The sequence below is a fragment of the Rhipicephalus sanguineus genome, unplaced genomic scaffold, assembly GCF_013339695.2.
Source record: "Rhipicephalus sanguineus isolate Rsan-2018 unplaced genomic scaffold, BIME_Rsan_1.4 Seq654, whole genome shotgun sequence".
Taxonomy (NCBI): Eukaryota; Metazoa; Arthropoda; class Arachnida; order Ixodida; family Ixodidae; genus Rhipicephalus; species Rhipicephalus sanguineus.
The window spans coordinates 47014-67251 of record NW_023615699.1 but is presented as its reverse complement, the minus strand read 5'-3'; the positions used below and the strand labels follow the sequence as shown (position 1 = coordinate 67251).

The 20238-nt window shown below is 48.1% G+C and overlaps 1 protein-coding gene across 1 annotated transcript in view; it reads left to right on the top strand.

Annotated features, from left to right (window-relative positions):
* Positions 1-287: 287 nt before the first annotated feature.
* The window catches only part of LOC119378001 (inner nuclear membrane protein Man1-like), a 41377-nt gene continuing 21426 nt past the window's right edge, over positions 288-20238 (top strand). The window contains 4 exon segments of the mRNA XM_037647273.2: positions 288-1161; positions 5845-5991; positions 7696-7781; positions 11656-11737. Coding sequence (XP_037503201.1) covers positions 600-1161; positions 5845-5991; positions 7696-7781; positions 11656-11737 — 877 coding nt within the window. The 5' untranslated portion in view covers positions 288-599.

The following is a 20238-nucleotide window of genomic DNA, read 5'->3' as shown; positions in this document are numbered from 1 at the left end:
GGGAGGGAGAAAAGACCGTTCTCCACTAAAGAAGTTGCATCGCATGAAGCCACATCGCACATGTTGCACAATGCTAGTGGGGCCACTTAACAACTCGTATTATATTTATTAATATATCGTAACACAGATCGTAGTTAACTGGTCTTTATAACGGCTTATTTTATCCGAAAGCACTGCCAGTGCCTCCTCACTGCATCATTTTCTCGCCTGTGCGTAGCGCGATTCGCTTGTGCGATGCTGGCAACCCGAGCGAAAACAAAAGCCAATAAAAACAAGCCATAGACGGGTAGTAGACGTTGCCCGTCTCCTTTTTCCGCTGTTGTTAACTGGAGCTGCATTTCTACCTCAGATAAGCAGTATACGGTATACTGCCTCCCTGTATTCGCGTGCAGGAGACTCGGTTTGGCCGAAAAAAAAAAAAAACAGGCGAAATCTGCATTCATCGATGGCAGAGTGGCGTCAGGGCTGGCGGCTAAGCTGACGCCCACGCAAGAGCGGCAGTGTTGCGCGGAGCGCGCCATGACGAACGCGTGCTGTTTCTGACCGTCCCACGTTCCTTCGGAGCTCCGGCGGCGTCGAGCGCGCGCGCGACAAAGATCATGGCGTACTATCGTCGCGCCCAGCAAGAACTGGAGGACGACGATCTGCGGGAAAAGTTGAGCGGATTTGGCGAAAAGGTCGGCCCGATCACAGACACTACGCGCGCTTTGTACCAGCGACGGCTGTCGCACCTCCAGCAAAACGGCACCAAGAGCAGCCCCGCCGCGCGAAGGAGTGGCAGTGCCTCGTCACCAACGTACAGAAATTTGGCGACGCTAAGCTCCGACGACAGCGACTACGACTCCGGCACAGGTCAACGCAGCACGCGCCGCAGGTCTGCGGTGCCGGCGCGTAAAAAGACTCCGACGGCCCCCGAAAAGACGTCGCGCCGTTCGCTGCCCGCGACGCCGCTCGAACGGCCCACCTTGCGGAGTCGCACTGTGCACGTGTCTACTCGCGCTGATGACTTCTCGGACACGGACAGTGATCACGCACTGCCCTCGGGGCCGCACTACCAGCTACCGCAACAGTCGTCGCCGCTTTACACTAGAACGACGCATTACCAGCTGCCCCAGACGACGCCGTCGTCCAACAGCAGCCTTCTGGTACACAAATCTGACGGTGAGGGCTGCTCGGTGGTTCCGCTGTACGAAGCGGCCCGTAAACGAAGCTGTGCATGGAATGCATCGTTGCGTTACCACTGTGTTTGCGTTCGTTGCAGGGAAAAGCGACCAGGTTCGACGCAGCACCTGCACGTAGTACCTCTGGTTAGCGCACCCGAAGCGATAACATTGCAAAATACGGCGTTTAGTGTGTGCGCGTATCAAAAAAAGATTTTTCACAAGCACACACGTAATTATGCATACTTGAATACGCAGAAGTTATTAAGTAGCTCTCAAAATGTACTTTCGCAAGGTTCGCCTCGCTTGTTTTGGTTCAGGCTGCACTTCAGATGAACGTAATAGAACTGGTAACTGAGCCGCTCGCAATTTGATTAAATTAAAACCTGACAAGTTATTGATGTTACAACTGCCTGCTTATGTGGTGACTTCCGTTCAGACACAGTGTCAGGGGCAGGTATGCATGATATATACATCTTCTACAAAACTGCTTCACATTGTGTGGCACAGCCATATATGTATAGCTGTGCTATACAGTGTGAAGCATTTGTGTAGAAGATGGGCACAACATTCATCCAGAGTAAAAGGGGTACATGTCAATCGTATTCTTGACATGCCCATTCTAATACTTTCACAATAATGGTTAGGAATGCTAATAGTGCTCACTGGGCATATGATGCAGCATCAATACATTGGCATGTGTAGCATCGTGGGACTGTCAGAAAAAATGCGTATGAACATCAGCCCCTGCTGCAGAAAAGTACAGTGCTGAGTGTTTAGGAGTGTTTCAGCATTATTGAAACACAGGCTTGTCCCGAAGCCATGCTAGTTTTGCAAGGACATTGTTTGACCTCAATCAAAAGTAAAAAGCGCTTTGTTCTCCACAGAACAGTGATTTCATTTGGCTGTGGATTAGATGACAGTGGAGTAGCTTTCAGTTCCACCTCTTAGGTTTGCACGCCACATGTTAAAGTGTTGGTTCACAGTTTTGCATTTTGACATTAGTGGGAAAGAACATTTTAGCTAGAAATAGTAAACTGTGCTCAGAACCAAGAATTCTTGTCCTGGTAGAGGAACAATGTGCATATGATTACTACTTGATCGAGCAGGTTCAACTGAACTGAGGCTGCTAAAGGAGGCTCTCATTTAAAACACTTGTTGATTCACTGTTCATTAACTCATATTTGTCACAGGTAGCATCATTACTGTATTGGCTTGGCCAAGTTAGGCCTAGGTTCTTTGTTGGCTTGAAACAAGTGAATGGATGCCATTAGACTAGTTTACATTCAGTGGCTCAAACATAACTTCAACATTGATTATTTAAACTTCATCTTGAACTCTGCTCACTGGCAGGCTTCTGGATTGTGTAGAATATTCTGTAGCCGTACTGTTGTGCTTTATGAGCTACAAAGACGTTGCAGCTCGTCTGCGTGACCGATCTGGAATTATACAGTTATTGTGGTGTCGTCTTGTTATTTTTTACCACATATAACCCACAAGCAAGCACTCCCACCCATGACCTCTGTGAGGGTTTGCCACCTCAGCATGTGAGACGTGCAAAAGACTTAATGCAGGCACTTCAAGTTACTGAGCCATGCATTGACTCTTTTAAAGCGAAACCACAGCATGCCTGTGTGCTTATGTTGACAGTTTGTACTTTGATGTAATAGACCCATGTGTAACCAATTAGGCAGCAGTGTGAATGGCACTAGGTAACTAGTTGTGTGTGATAAGAATCTCACTTGCCTCCTACTGCGTCATTTTGCCAGAGTACTAGCAGTAGTATCTCACAGATAAATGCTAAGGGTGACTGCCTGCATTCATAGGCTGAGAGTACATATTGTCTCGTGGACGTGACGTTGGAGAAGGCAGCAGTCAGCAGGTTCAAGACGAAACCTTTTATTTGGGCGAACCTGTGCCCAGTAAACGAGAAGTCAGACTACAAGCAATACACGCTGTACACTGATAGCGGCGAACACAGTGTTGGCCGTCGATTATTTGATCTGTGGTTTAGGCGCGTCGGCATTTATACATGTGGCATCGAATGTTTGAGTCTTATCGCTGGTGGCCATGCTAGTTCCCGAATAAAACCCAACTGTTCGCATTTACGCACTCAGGCCTATCAGAAGATTCTAAAATAATCTAGGAGGTTCCCAGGCATTCGCATATGGTTCGTGAAAGGCAGCGGTTGTACTACGTGTAACAAACCGGTTACATAGAAATACAAGAAGGAGCGTGCGGGGGCAATATGTATGGGTTCTTTGTCACAGATTCAAGGCTGGTACTATTACTAACCTTCTGCTTGCATTAAGCATTTGGGACTCTAATAACTGCCGTTGTACTTTGATGGAGCTCTTGTAACAGTAGTTGCTGGTGCAGCTTTCTCTGTTGTTATGGAGCTAACCTCCTTCTGTCATTTTAAGGCATAGTGCAGCATGTGCAACACTTGCTTTTAGTAACCCAGTCACATGCCACTGAACTGCAGGCAAACCTGGTAAAGTTGGTGCTCAGAGACATCCAGGCAAGCCTCCAGAGGATGTAGGGACAGTAAAAAGTTTTCGACTGCGAATAGACGTGTTCGAGAATTTCAGCTTGACCCTGTATGTGTGCCCTTGATGGAATACAAAGTTATCGCATTGAATGAGAGGGCATTGTGTGGAAGTTGCTCTTTCAGTCCAAAAGTTGCAAAAAGAAAATAGAGAACCAGCAAAAAAATGTTTGAAAATGGTATTTGTGGAAGCTACTATGTCTAACCTAACCTCATCCTTTATCGTTATTTTAGTCAGAACAGCCTTTTATATCACATCAGTGACTGATGTGATGTAGTTTTGGTTTTTGCTGTTTTCTCAGTTTCATTTTTGATAACCTTACGATCTTCTGACAAGCTTTTCTCAGCTTTGGCACACTCCATTTGACAAATTTTGTTGTACTGAAAAACAATGTTTAGAGAGTGTGACCGTCTGTTACTTTGGGACGTTATAAATGTTTTGAAAGGTTGAAATAAGTACTTCTCATTCATTCGGCTGAGAACCTTGAAACTTCACAACTTTTGTTCTAGAAAACCCAGAATCATAACATTACACTCGCTGCACTCCTTGACATGTGTAGAGTCCAGTGAAATTTCCTTCACCAAGATCTGTCCAGCCACTTTAAAGGGGTCATGAAGCACCCCTTGGGCTGATTAAAAAAAACACATCCTGCGGAAAGCTGACACGGCTATGAACTGCTCTGCCAAATATTACAGTCGTGCGCGCCGCGTAATGGCCACAAGCGGAGCGCGAAGTTGCCGTTTCCCCAGGCACCCTCTTTTCAAACAGAGGCCGGTTCTCACTCTCGTCGGTGGGCGGGGCGTCTGTCCGCTGTACGTCGCAAGAGACATAGCATGCTTATTGGCCGATAGCCGACGTAAATCGAGAGCGGCGTTCGGATCAGATGCGCTTCTTGCCGCGGGGTGTGCCGCTAGTTGCCGGCGCTGCGCTCCTCAGTACACGGTAGCCGCACTCGCGCAAGCGAATCACAGCGGGAGAGCGATCGCGTTTCAAGACGCGCGCTGGCGTAACTTCTTTCCCTCATGCCATCCCTCCCTGTCTAGCTTCCAGTGCGCTCGCCGGCACGAGAAAAGAGAGAAAGTGCTGGGAGCGTGCGCCAAACCCCCGTAACTCCGCTGATTCTTGACGGATTCGAGAAATTTTTGCGGCAATCGATTCGGGAGGCAGTACACTCCGACACTGAGGCCATTAGATCATTACTTGGAAAAGTGGTTCATGACCCCTTTAAGAAAAATGTGATCAGATGATGTTTTAATGTGAACGTGTTAAGGAGCCCATGTCACAGAAAATCCGGTGTCATCTTCGACGGTGGCATTGTTCGTGAGCGAAAAATCCTGACGGGTGCGAAGAATAAAAATTGAGGCTCGAGCCGCAATTGAAGTCGGGCACTCTACATGACAGTCACGTATTCTACCACAGAGCCATGTCAGTTCAGAAATTTGTTTTGCTAGGGGCATTTCCTTATTCAGAAGTGGGGCCGGGCAGGCAAGTGTGGTCGAACGTCATTTTTGGCTCTGTGTCTCAAGGCAGAAAGAAATTTAGGGAGGGTAACATGTCCTGTGTGCCACTTCCTGGCTGCACCCCTGCAGGCATGGCGTGATAGATATTCATAGGCGATCAAGCCCAATTTGTTTGAATTTCTCGGTCCCAATAGGCTCATTTTGCGCAAGCTGTGGAAAAAAAAGCTGATTATAGTCAAGAAGTTCAGTCCACATTGGACTCGATCTCAATTGAAGGTGCACTACTTGGCATTGGTATTATGCTGAGTCCCCCACTATAGCATGCCTCATAAATCAGACTGTGGTTTTTGTGCGTGAAAGCCCAGAATTAAGTTTTTAAAAACCAAGTAACCAGAAACAGTATGTTGTGAAAAGCCATGCTCATTTGGGGACTATTGGAGCGAAGGTATTTTGCTTCTTCAATGCTCCTAGCTTTGCCAAGCTTCCTGTCACAGTAGAACTGGTTGTTCTATAGTCCCAGGTGTAAAAACTAGCTACTTACTGACTCGCTGTTCGGTGTCCCCCTAAGGTTTTTGAAAGTCCACCTAATGTTGAATTTGCAGACCACTTCCTTTATTGTCTTGCCATGGCAAGCGTCACAAAGTACTTATACTATGTCGTCCTGCTGTTTTGCAGAGGCCAGTCGGGGCAATGGCTATACGGCACTTGCAGAGCCCAAGCCCCGGTACCAGTGGGTCTCGTTTGTACTGGTGCTAGCTGCTGGCCTTTTCTTTGCGTTCCTGGGTGCAGCATACATGGGTGTACGCTACCCATCTCAATCAGGTAAGCTTGTATTTTCCCATGTGCCAAGGCAATAAAATCTTTCATGTGCAAAGCCTTGTGGTAAAAAGTTTCTCAAGGTCATTGAACTCTTGGTTGAATTTTAAAGGACAGTGCTTGAATTTCAAAGGACAATGCAGGATGAAGCCTTCCACTATTGACCTAAACTCATTTTCCCTGGTGATAGGTTGTCGCACATTCAAGCAGCTTGTGGTGTTGGAAAGCACAAGCTTCTATTTATGAATACTACCTGCCATGATAGCTTAGCAGGTTAGGTGTCACGCTGCTAAGCTCAAGGGTGTGGGTTCACTTCCTGGCCACGGCGGCCATTGTTTGATGGGGGCAAAAATTTGAAGAACACCCATGTGCCTAGATCTATGTGCATGTTAGAGAACCCCAGGTGTTCAAAATTAATCCGGAGTCCTCCACTACAGCTTGCCTGATAGTCATATTGCGGTTTTGGTGAGTTCAGCAATTATGATTATACTGTCTATAAATAATATACTGAAGTTCACAAACACGTTCAGTGATTCTTGAAAACAAAGCAGTGTAGACAAGAAGGCCATTTTTTTCTTATGTGCATTTTTCTGTACTGACAGATATAGAAAACTCCCATAATTGTTGATGGGTTCTTTAATTAACAGTGACCTAGTAACTTGATTTAATTTGTATATAGAACACATTGAAATCACAGAACTGAAGCTGGTCAGCATTTGAGGTGCACTCACATAATAGGTATCTTGAGACTAGCATCATTTTTACACCTATGTTTCTGGCACTACGTTTACACATTTAACATGTCACTGTATTGTTTGGTGTAGTATTAGGCCAGAAAGCAGAAGGAAGGCTTTCCTGCAATATTTTTGAGTGGAATATCTGCATTTCACAGAAACCTTGTAGGCAGGTGTGGTAGAGCTCTTAGAATATGGTTCTGGTTTCAAGCTTATGTGCTCCACACGGTATCATATACAACATATTGCCATGCGTGTTTAGTGCTTTATTTTGATGTGTTCCCACAAAGACTGTTAGCAATGCTTGAGAAGCTTCAGGATTTTTTCAAAACCATTCTGTTAAGATTACGCGTAGGACGCCAATAGCCAAGTTCATTCGAGAGCTTACGCAAGTACCAGCGATAAGGCTCGAATGTTCTATAGTAATCAATGCAGCAAGGAAGTCTGCTGTCGAAGGAATAAGAGTTTGTGCATAAAAATGAGTATGCATGACCTAACAGGATGCATGCCAGTATCCGTGTGCTGTAATAAACTAGTTTTCCTCTGGCACAACTACATAATGACAGAGAAAGGATGCTCTGTGTACCTAACTAATGTGGGTGAGTGTTCTCATGGCGCAGACGTTTATTCCTAGACTTTTTTGTTTTGGAGAACTGTATTGGAATTACCAGGCCTCTTTTAGTCACTGAGGAGTGAACATAAGGTGAAAGAGGGAATGAGAGAAATGAAATGAGGTAGTTCTACAGAAAGTGTCAGAATTTTATAAGGCATGGATTCTGCGAAAAGTTGATTTTCTAGAGAGTTGCTTGAGTATACGCGACAAGTTGGGAATACGAATATTGTCCTGCGCCTGCCTAGGGTATGAAACTAGCCAGCTTTTTTTCAGGCCCATGACACTACATCTTATGTTGCCACATCTGCAGATACTTTTCCGCAGGAAGCACAAAGTAATCCTTGGATTTTCTGTACGCCCCAGGTCAGCTGCCTTCCGATGCCAAGGCGCCAGGCAGGCCACGGGCGGATGCACCTTTTAATGTCACACTCTGTGAGAACAGCCGTGAGGTAGGTTAACAGCATGTTGATATGTACTGGAATACAAGGAGATGTAGAAGAAAAGCGCAGGGCTTCTGGTGTCATCACTTGACGCTGTTCAACCAGCACTTTGTAAACAAATTAGGCTGATATTTGTGTCTAACTTCGGGTGAGCAAATGTAAGGTCATAGCCAGCTAACTAGAAAAGCATCATTATTGAAATATCACTAAGTAAACGAAGGAAACTAACGTTTGTTTGCCAGGTGACCACAATTCAAGGTTTATAACAACCATTGATTATAGAAGAAAGTCAGGCATGCAGATACAGAGATGAGTGAAGGAAAATTAACAACAGGAATGTTGTCTCTGCTCACTTAATTAACCTTTTTCAGTGATGAATCCCTACCACCTAGCTAGATTTCTTGCATTCTGGACCAAATTAATTTAATGATGCTAGACAGCAAGCAGCAGATGCACTACAATGGCAGTCGGCATTTGTAACGAAGAGAGTGAACAAATGAGGCCAATGTTTTGACCAAGGGGCTTGTCTGAGCCAGCATTTGTTATTTTACTGTTCATCAGCTTCCATGTTGTGTAACCAAAACACTTGAAAACTTTTGCTGCAAACATTTTGACAGTGATGTAATTGCAAGAATATTTCTATGATGTTTCTTTCTGAAAGAAGAAGATTCATGCAGTTCAAAAATATTTCTTGCATGTCATGGTTGGTTGCAGTTTGTTGCTGGACGTTGTCATCAGTGGTGAAATAAAACAAAAGAAAAGGCTGAATTGTTGTTTACCAAATAATGTTAGTGCACTATCACCAAAGACAAGGAATACATACTAGACGAGTTGAAGTAGCCCCACTTGTGAGATGGCATCATTCTGCTGTCCTATGTGTGCATAATTTCCCTTCATTACTTTTGTTTCTTTTCTGATTCTGACAAGCAAGGACGTAGTATTTTCATAGGCTCTATAGCTGTTCCATCGTTTTGGTGACTCCTTAATGCCTGCCGTGGTTACTTTTCTAATCTCAGTTTTATTTTATTACGCACAGCAAACTAACGTCAGTGTCAGTCAGTACTATGTCTGAAAAATGTCGTTACAATTCTGTCGGTGCTTTTATACACTCAAACCTCGATATAACGAACACGGATATAACGAATTATCGGTTATAACGAAGTAAATGAAAAATAGTTTTTTCATACACACAGTGTTACAAACAAACGTTTATAACTAATTTTCGGATATAACAAAGTTATTTTCGTGGCAGATGTGACTTTGTTATAATGAAGTTTGAGTATACATAGCCACATGTTGTTTTGGTACGACGTGCAGGTCTGTAAGCGGAGATCCATTGCTCTTCCTTACCGGCTCCCTGGTTTTACTTGGTGTACTGCTTGTATGAGCTTGTCTGAACTGTTGTTGAGCCATACTTTTTTTGCTTTTCTTTCTCCAGCCTCCATCATTATACCTCATTATGCAACATAGTACAGTAGAATCTCGATGATACGATCACGGCTAATACGAATTTCGGGATGATACGAATTTTTCTGTGGTCCCGGCCAAGGCCCATTAATTTACAACGTGCTTGAGTACGGTTGTTACGAACTGATTTTTGACCGCGTCGTTTGATACGAATAAACGCCGCCCCACCCAACGCAACGTTGGCCCCACCGACGGCCGCGGAAGATAGCAGCGTGCACTTACGGCGCTGGAATGCGTGCGGCGCCGCCGGTTTGGCATGTTGCCAGCGCCGCCGGCGAGCAGCGCGCGACAGCCTCCAAGATCTGCGTGTATCGGAGGCCGGAGTGTGCCTTTTGCTTTCTCTTGAAGATTACAGATGGCGCTGGCCTCGTTTTTTTTTTGTTTTGTTTTTCTTGGTGCGGAGGCAGGCCGGCAGGCGGAGACGCCGGAGAGGGAGAGGCACGGCCCGCGGGAGCTTCTTTCTTCTATGCGTGCCGTCGGCGGAGTGGTTGTCGTTGCTGTGCTCGAGCCCGCGTTCTTGCTTTGTTGTGATTGTGCCTTTTTTGCCGAGTGGCAGCAAGCTATGTCTCGCAAGCGGAAAGCCCTCTCCTTTAAGGAGAAACTGGACATTCTTCGAAAGGTCGATGAGGATCCCAAAAGAAAACGCACGGAGTTGGCTAAGGAGCTAGGCCTCGCAACGTCGACATTAAGCACAATTGTTGGACAGCGGGACTTTCATTCAACGTCAACGCGAGGCAAGCGAAGACAGCCCAACACGTGAAGCTTGAAGAAGCTCTTCTGACCTGGTTAAGGAGGTTACTGCAGCTGGTGTGAACATCGATGGCAAAGTGTTGCGTGAGAAAGCCGACGAGATCGCACTTGCTCTGCGCATCGACGGATTTCAGGCCTCAGGTGGGTGGCTGCACCGTTTCAAGACGAGACACGGTCTCGTTTACAAAAGCGTCTGTGGGGAAGCGAAGAAGGCTGACGAGACCGTTGTTAGCGACTGGCTCGCGAAGCTGCAGTCACTCATCTCTGGGTATGAGCCTCGTGATGTTTTAACGCAGACGAGGCTGGCCTGTTTTTTAACCTTCAGCCTGAGAAGAGCCTTTGCTTAAAAGGCGAAGCGTGCCAAGGAGGCAGAAAAGCAAAGAGCGAATAACGGTGCTTTTGTGCTGTAACGCCGACGGGTCGGAGAAACTTAAGCTGACGGTAATTGGCAAATCCCAAAAGCCTCGGTGTTTCAAGCGCGAGAGCCATTTGCCGTGCGTCTATCGCGCAAACAAAAAGGCGTGGATGACGGCGGCCCTGTTCGAAGAATTTCTGTCGCTCCTTGACAGAAGGATGGCCTGCAAGAATCGGAAGATTGTTTTGATTCTTGACCAGTGCGCCGCCCACCCGAGGCAAGTAACGCTCCAAAACGTCAAACTGATCTTTTTGCCCGCGAACACGACGACGCACCTGCAACCGCTTGACGCTGGAATAATAAAAACCTCAAGCATCATTTCAAGGGCCTTCTTGTGCGCCGCCTGCTTGCCAATATTGACAGAAAACACGAAGGCGACCTGCGAATAAGCCTCCTGGACGCCATCCATTTTATCGCTATGGCTTGGGATCGAGTAACGCCGACTACCATAGCAAACTGCTTTGCGAAATGCGGCTTCTTCAGGAGTTCCGAAGAGGTGCCCTCAGAGCAGGAAGAGCCAATTGAGGGTTGGGAACTGCTTGATGCTGGGTGTACAGCTGAAGACTTCTGCACGGCGGATGACAACCTCGCCACTTGTGGTGCGCGCACGGTGGAGGATATTGTTGAGGAGGCCACATGCGAGGTTGCCGATTCCAGCGATGATGGCGACAACATAGACGAGGGCGATGGTGAAGGACCACCACCGGCGGCTGAAACGCTGCACGCGCTCGACGTCCTGAGGCGTGCTATGGCCGCTGAAATCAGCGACGACACGTGCACGCGTTTTTACGGATTTCAAAGAAGTCTGCTGAGTGACTTCGCGAAAAAAAAGAAGCAGAAAGACATTAGAGATTTTTTCTGCAAGAAATAAATGTTTTTTTTGTGTGTTCCTAAAAATGAGTTTGCCTCTGACTGTTAATTTAGCTAGTTTTACATGTGTTTCGGTGATACGAATTTCTGCTAATACGAATATTTTTCGTGACCCCGCGGGATTCGTATCATCGAGATTCTACTGTATTTATCTCGCTCAGTGTTTTTACTGTGTGTGGTGGAGATAATAGAAAGCATGTTGCGGTTCAGCACCCCTCTTGTTGAGCTTATTGGTAGTGCATATGGGGTGTTGCCCATGTGAAAATTGAGAGCGCATGGGAATGGCATGCAGTATGGAGTGTAAACCAGTATCCTGAATTATGCATTGTATTCTTTGTAAATGTGCGGTAAAGTAATGTGCTGGTTGTGTGTGGCCTGCAGAAACCCTGTATCTATGAAAATGATGTGCCGGCTGCATTAGAACTGGCTGGCAGGATGCAGAAACTTTTGGGCCAGACTGCAGGTAAGACGTAGATTTAGGTTTCACATACTAGCAATTTGCAGTATTTTATATTGTGTCGTATTACTGCTTGAAGCTGCGAAATTGATTGGGCAATCTTAGCATAATCATATAAAAGATAAGTTCGTTGATTTCGCTGGGTCAGTTGTTCGAGCTTTCACATTTGTTTGGGCTTTGTTTTGTGCAAACGAGGCAGTCCTGCGAAGGCTGTGCATGCTGGAGTACCGTTATTTTAGACCTGGTGAAACCTCCTATGGAATGATGATGTGTATATTATGATTACAACTTGTAGACACAAGGTTATGTCGAGTCATGTATTACTTGTGCACCATTGTGCTTAAATGGGCTCTGCACCATCTTTTGAGCAGTCAGAAAATGCTGCTGATCTCTAGTCAAGGTTCTCGTCAACATGTGGACCAAGTATTATTGCACTGCATACATCGAGGAATTTACTATCTCATGTTGAAAACAGCCAAAAATCATTTGTTTTCTCTTCGGCCATCTCGTCGTCGACTATGGAGCAGGTGTAGTAGTTGATGACATCAACTATTCCTGCTAGTTTTAGAAAATTTGGTTTTGGGCATTCTGTGCTTCTTCTTTTAGGCTTGCTTTAAGGGCATGCTGCATTTTCTTGTGTATAACCCAAGAAAATGCGGCATGCATTTTCTTGGGCATGCATTTATATCTTGTGTGTATAACCCACACAAGATATTGCCACCTGTAGTAGTGGGTTATACGCAAAGGCAGAGGCACAGGCCACGAAAGGAAGAAGTGCGCGCGCTGTCCCTTTTGGCGAACAAGCTCAACCGACGCGTCTGGCAAGAGCCCTGTTACTCTACGTTAAATAAACCCTGCCTGGACCTCTGAAGCGACGTGACAAGTGGTGGAGGTGCTGGGTAGCCCTCACGAATGTTGCAGACCCCTCCTGGAAGTCGCACCACAAGCCCAGTGCCAGTCAACACTCCCGTGCATCGGGCCAGCCGCAGGATCAGGGGATTGCCTCCCGAAGCCGAAGCGGACGTTACGGTGCGTACCACTTCGAGCGGTATGACCAGCACTTCCGTTCAAACCACCCCAAGCGGTACGGAAAGCACGATGGTGAATCGCTACACACTTGAGAGCCCACAAGTTCCGACGCCATTCCATGGCACCGTGCTCGAAGACGTCGAAGACTGGTTGGTCGACTTCGAGCGCGTGGCTGCCTTGAACGAATGGGACGACGCAGCGAAACTACGACGTGTGTACTTCTACTTGGAGGACGGAGCACGTACGTGGTACCAGAACCGCGAGGAACAGCTGACGTCGTGGCGCGAATTCTGCCGTCGGCTGCTAGACACTTACACCAGTGCTGATCGCCACGAGCGAGCGGAACGAGCGATACAGGCCCGCATCCAGATGCCCAACGAAACTGTGACGACCTATGTCGAAGATATGACGCGCCTGTTCAGACGAGCTGATCCAAGAATGGCGGAGGAGAAGAAGTTGCGGCATCTGATGCGAGGAGTCAAGGAGCAGCTTTTCGCTGGTCTTGTACGGAGCCCTCCGAAGACGGTCGCCGAGTTCTTATCCGAGGCCGTCACAATGGAAAAGATGCTTCAGCATCGGTCCACCCTGTACGAGCGGCAAGTCAACAGTACGTCCGATGCTCAGGTTTTCACGGCTATCGGGAGCAACACCGAGTATCTGCGAGAACTCATTCGCTCTGTAGTACGCGAGGAGCTGCAAAAGGCTGCCGCACCACCCCTACCTACGGTGAGCTCCATTGCAAGCATCATAAAGGACGAGTTACACCAGGCCCTCCGGGATCCTGTGACTCTCGATAACACCACGGCAGTGCCGACTGAATACCGCCGTGCGACCTACGCGGAAGCCTTGAAGCGCCCTGCTTCCTCTCCCCCGCTATTCGTACATGCACCTCCCACGGTTTCCCTCCAGTCGGCGCAGCAGCTACAGTACTGCGAAGATACACGTACATCGCCACCTTTCGTTTACGCCGGTCCTGTCGCACATCGTTCGGAACAACCAGTACATTACATCGACGATAGACGCCCGTCCCCTCGGAAATCCGATGTTTGGCGCACTCCAGATCACCGGCCTCTGTGCTTCCACTGCGGTGAAGCAGATCATTTGTACCGCCAGTGCCCATACCGGCGCCTCGGACTGCGGGGCTTTTCTGCATATTCGCCGCCTCCCCGGTATGGCCAGCGACCCCGGGACATTGAGGACTACCTGGCTCAGCAGCGCGTGCCACCGCCTGCCGGGCGGCAGTCGCGCTCACCGTCGCCGAGGCGATTTTCATCTCCGCCCCAGCGATATGCTGGCGCTCGGTCCCCCAGTCCCCGCCGGGAAAACTAACTAAAGCGACCTTTGGAGGCGAGGTCGCTGGCAGTCGACGTGCTGAAGACCTCCGATCGACGCAAACAAGAAAGGGTGCAGATACGATTCAACGGGATGGCCGGCGTTCTCTCGATATACCGGTGCTGATTGACGGTTATGCGGTTAATGCTTTAGTGGATACCGGGGCTGACTATTCGATATTAAGCGGGAAAATGGCCACACTTTTGAAGAAGGTAATCACGCCCTGGCATGGCTCGCAGATCCGAACGGCTGGTGGCCACGTCGTCACTCCGCTGGGAACCTGCACGAGTAGAGTTCGGATTTGCGGTTCTACCTTCGTAGCAAGTTGCCTTGTGCTACGTGAATGTTCCCGCGACGTCATTCTTGGTGTCGACTTCCTGCAGGAGTATGGGGCTGTTATTGATCTCCAAGAGTGTCGTATCACTTTCTCAGTCGACCGAGCAATCGACGGGCAGGACGATCAACGGCGTGCCGACGTTCTTCGCGTTTCTGCCGACAGTGTAACGCTCCCGCCACGAGCCAGTGTCATAGTCGACGTCACATGCTGTGGATTACGAAATGGTGAAGCGCTCGCAGAAAGTAACCTCGAACACCTGCTGACAAAAGGTGTTTGTGCGGCTCGGAGTATCATATGGCTTCGTAATGGCCGATCTCAACTGCTTGTTACGAATTTCAGTAACGAACATCGACACCTTTTGCGCGGCACTTCGTTAGCGTTTGCAGACGAAATAGCAAACGTTCGGAACTGCTTCACATCTGAGGCAGTCGAGCCCGCAGATACGTCACTGGCCAATATCGATATAAATTCTGACCTGTCGTCCGATAATCAGACAGCACTGCGGAGGCTCTTGCTTGAATTCCAGTCATGCTTCGCCAGTTCTTCTAAGGTGCGCCAGACTTCCATCACTCGGCACAGGATAATTACTTACGACGACGCACGCCCGATACACCAGCAACCTTACCGCGTGTCAACAAAAGAACGCGAAGCGATTCGAACGCAAGTCCGAGAAATGCTTGACGACGGCATCATCGAACCTTCCAACAGCGCGTGGTCATCTCCGGTCGTCCTAGTCAAAAAGAAAGACGGAACGCTACGTTTTTGCGTCGACTACCGGAAGTTGAACAACGTGACTAAAAAAGACGTGTACCCGCTGCCACGTATCGACGACTCATTAGATAGGCTACGCCGTGCCCAGTTTTTCCTCCCTGGATTTAAAAAGCGGGTATTGGCAGATCGAGGTAGACGAGAGGGACCGCGAGAAAACGGCATTTGTGACCCCCGACGGCCTCTATGAATTTCGAGTACTTCCTTTCGGTTTGTGTTCAGCACCGGCAACTTTCCAGCGAATGATGGACACTGTACTTTCTGGACTGAAGTGGCAGACTTGTCTCGTGTACCTCGATGATGTAGTCGTCTTTTCTGAAACGTTCGAGCAACATCTCCACCGCCTGCGTAGTGTCCTAGAGGCTATTCGATCGGCAGATCTCACACTCAAACCAGAAAAGTGTCACTTTGGTTATGAAGAGCTCAAGTTCCTCGGCCATGTAGTGAGCGCCAGAGGAGTCCGACCCGATCCTGACAAGCTTACCGCTGTAGCAACATTTCCGGCTCCTACCGACAAGAAGGCTGTCCGGCGCTTCCTGGGCTTGTGCGCCTATTATCGACGGTTTATTGAAGGCTTTTCCAAGATAGCGGAACCCTTGACTCGCCTTACAAGAGACGACACGCCATTTGTTTGGGATAACGAGCAACAGGCTGCTTTTGCCGAACTACGACAGCGCATGCAGTCAGCACCCGTTCTTGCACATTTTGACGATGATGCTGACACCGAGGTGCATACTGACGCCAGCAACATCGGCCTCGGCGCAGTGCTCGTCCAGCATCAACACGGAGAGGAGAGAGTAATAGCCTATGCCAGCCGCTCCCTGTCCCGTGCCGAGGCGAATTACTCGACCACAGAGAAAGAATGCCTCGCAGTCGTATGGGCGATCACCAAGTTTCGCCCTTACCTCTATGGTCGTCCATTCAAAGTGGTGACAGACCACCATGCCCTGTGCTGGTTGGCAAACATACGTGATCCCTCAGGACGACTGGCCCGGTGGAGCTTGCGCCTACAGGAATTTGATGTAACCATCGTCTATAAGTCTGGCCGGAAGCACGAAGACGCTGATACACTGTCGCGTGCACCCATTCATCTCGTCAACCAAGAAGCAGAGGACGATGACGGTTTCCTGGGCGCCCTTAGCTCATCGGACTTGAGCAGACGGCAGCGAGACGATGAAGAAATTCGACCGGTCATCGATTATTTAGAGGGTCGTAGCGCAGTTATACCACGCCATCTATCCCGCGTGTTGACATCATTCTGCCTCCGAGACAATGTCCTGTACAAAAAAACACTCGTTCTACGAGCCGCGCTTACCTCCTCGTGGTTCCAAGGGACATGCGGGACGACGTCCTCTTCGCTTGTCATGACGAGCCCACATCTGGCCACCTAGGCTACTCACGAACCTTCGCTAGAGTAGGCGAGACTTACTATTGGCCCGGACTTTCGGCAAGCGTCAAGCAGTACGTCCAAGGCTGTCGTGAATGCCAGCGCCGGAAGACATCATCCCGTAAGCCGGCTGGACTACTTCAACCAATTGACCCTCCTCATAAGCCATTTGACCAAGTTGGCATGGACCTTCTCGGCCCTTTTCCTCTGTCTACCGACGGCAACAAATGGGTGATTGTCGCAACTGACTATCTGACACGGTATGCCGAGACGGAGGCGGTCCCACGAGCCACGGCTTCCGAGGTAGCACAGTTCTTCATGTGCCACGTCGTACTGCGTCACGGTGCTCCCTCTGCAGTCATAACCGATAGAGGCACAGCGTTCACTGCGCAGCTCATGGATGAAGTTTTTCGATTAAGCAACACTAAACATCGAAAGACGACTGCCTACCATCCGCAGAGCAACGGACTTACCGAGCGGTTAAATAAGACCGTCACAGACATGATCTCCATGTATATCGACGTCAAACACAAAACATGGGATCGGATTTTACCTTACGTGACGTTCGCTTATAACACCGCCGTGCAAGAGACAACGCGATTCACACCATTTCGCCTTCTCTACGGCCGCGAGGTTCAGACGATGTTGGACGCTATGCTTCCTTGTCAAGACGCTGATCAGTTAACAACTGACGCCGAAGAATTTGCAGAGCGTGCAGAGGAAGCTCGCCAGCTCGCGCGACTACACATCGGTCTGCAGCAACAGGCAGATGCACGACGCTACAACGTCCGCCACAGAGACGTATCCTACAGTCCAGGAGACAAAGTTTGGGTGTGGACCCCTGTTCGTCGCCGTGGCCTCTCCGAAAAGTTGCTGAGCAGATACTTCGGTCCGTATAAGGTGTTACGCCGCGTGAGCGACGTAAACTACGAAGTGGTTCCGGACACTGCGTCGTCAACTGGAACACAACGAAGACAACCGAGCTCCGACATAGTTCATGTCGTGCGCATGAAGCCTTATTTTGCGCGTTCATAATTTTCCTACGTTCATTTTTTTGTTTCCTTTATTTGTGCCACTAGCATCGCCTCACCCGTTCATTACTGCGCGCGTAACATTTCACCATTGTCCATTCGCGTTGTGTAAGCTGCTTTGTTTTTTTTTTTCTCTTACAACTACCTTGCAGCATCGAGCCGATGCTCTTTTTTCGCGGAGGAGGAATAATGCCACCTGTAGTAGTGGGTTATACGCAAAGGCGAGGCACAGGCCACGAAAGAAGAAGTGCGCGCGCCCTTTTGGCGAACAAGCTCAACCGACGCGTCTGGCAAGAGCCCTGTTACTCTACGTTAAATAAACCCTGCCTGGACCTCTGAAGCGACGTGACAATATAAAGGGGTGTGTGAGCTGTATGTGAGTTTCGGTGCACAGGTTTTTCACTGCATGGCTTCATGGTAATTTATTTATTTAATTTTTATTTATTTGATACTGTCAACCCCTTGCTTGGGGTCATTAAAGGGAGGCTGTCACATAATGCATAACATTCGCACAAAAAAGCAACATTCAATAGCACATAAGAATAAGATGAATATTCAACATCAGAAAAATAAGAAACAGACAACAATGACTATACAGATAAAAATCGACGAATAAATGCTCGCAGCAGGATTTAGCGCGCATCACTACAGAGAAAACTGTCTAACGCATTTTCTCAATCCACTGACGTTGTTTGTTGAACAACTGCATTAGGTAAACTACAGTCAACGTCCTATTGTTCGGACTCCCTAGAGACCGCGAAATTGCCCGAAAAATCGGGCAGTCTGAAAAAACGAATTCATGCTTTTTTATTCCGCTCAAGCGGTGAAATTGCCACAGCCACGTCGCAGTACAATTATCAGGCATTTTGATGCGCGCCCAGGCTCTCGCAAATACATTCGGCACCTGCCGTGAACCCCGCTTAACTACGTGCCAACCGCAACTTGCAAGTTCGCATCTCGTGATCAGCGCCGCTGATATCAGCAAAGCGCGCAATAGATTATACGGCTCTCTCGCATGGAGCGTTTGGAAACCATGACGCGGAACACAAAGACTGTAGGGGAAGAGCGGACGACTCGTCCGGCTTTGCCCGGCGCGTGTGCGTACGTAAGCGCGCGAACACACGTTGCCGAATCTCTTCCGATACGCAGCATTTGCTGCCATGTGAAGCCGATCGTTTCTACTTGTGTGCAGCACATCGCCAACTAAGCTGACACCGTCAATGTACTGTTGCTGTATTGTACACGCATATCATGTAAGGGTTCGTGATGCCCCTCCGTTCCTGACCGCATACGGCGCAGCATGGTGAGCTGGTTTCGTTGTGAATGCAATGCTCTTTGCGGCGCCTTAGCAGTCTCGCACAAAGAGGCAGCATGAAAGAGATACAAAGAGGCAGAATGGTGGCGCATCGCGTTTGGGTTCTCGCCTATTAAATGCGTGGAGTAGGCATGCAACTGTGCTAGGCCACATGCACTACCGAGCAGTTAACTGAAGGTGCTTATTTTAAGGGTTGTCAGCGATTAAGCCGTACTAGAGTGTTTGCAAGCTGCCGCCATCACACCTCCGTGCATTTCCACTGCTTATCCCTAAAGACAATGCCGCACAGCGCCGCAATAGCAGCCCCTTTGAATTTCTGGTTTGCTTCCCCCCATAACACTTTGGCATTGCGACAAAGCTGACTTTCGGACTCTGCTACTGTTGCAAACAGATCAACTCGCGAAAGCGCTGGTTCGAACCTACGAGACGATAGACGCGGCAGAGATGGGTCTTCAATTAATGCCTTTCGGACCCGCAGTTTCTGCAGAAAGTCGGAAGAATCAGACGCTGAAGAGTTTCAGGGTCTGAAATTTCGGCCGTTCTTATACATTGATGTCTATGGGGCTGGTGACGGTGCCGTGAAAGCGTCTGACTTTTCGAGTATGTCTGGAAAATCGGGAGTCTGAAAAAACGGCAGTTGACTTATTCTACATTTCTGTTGTGTCTGGGAAAAGGAGTAGCGAAAGCAGTTTGCGTGTGAAATAAGGTTGAATAGCCTACTATTATTAACGATCACATCGCTCTCCAGGGACTGAAGATAAAGTCCTTAATTATTTTTTTTTTGCCCGCTTATTATCTTAAAAGGAAATTTGAGGCAATGTTTGCACCTGCGATATTTCGAAGACTCAAGCTCACAAGACTTTAACAAAGCCGTGACTGAGTGTGTGCATCGGTATTTACCGCATTTGAAACGGAGTACTAATTTTTGTATTCTCTCGATTTTTGTCCTCAAAACCATCTGGTGAGGAGACCACACAATACTAGCGTACTGGTCGTATGAATGTTTTGTAAGCCGTTAGGTTTACATCCGGTGTGGCATGTTCCAGTTTTTTCTTTAGGAAATACATTTTTTTGTTTGCCTAAGAACAGATGTTATCTATATGTGAGTGCCATTTCAATGTGTGCATACTAACTCCTAGATATTTGAAACAAGTGGCATTATTTAAAGGGTGATTTCCGACGTGATACATGAATCACAATTCCTGCCCACTTGAGTGAAAGTGCATAAAGGGTGTCTTGCTGTAGTTTATTTCCATGTCCCATTTTATGCACCATTCATCTAATGCCTGTAAGTGCCTGTTCAGATTA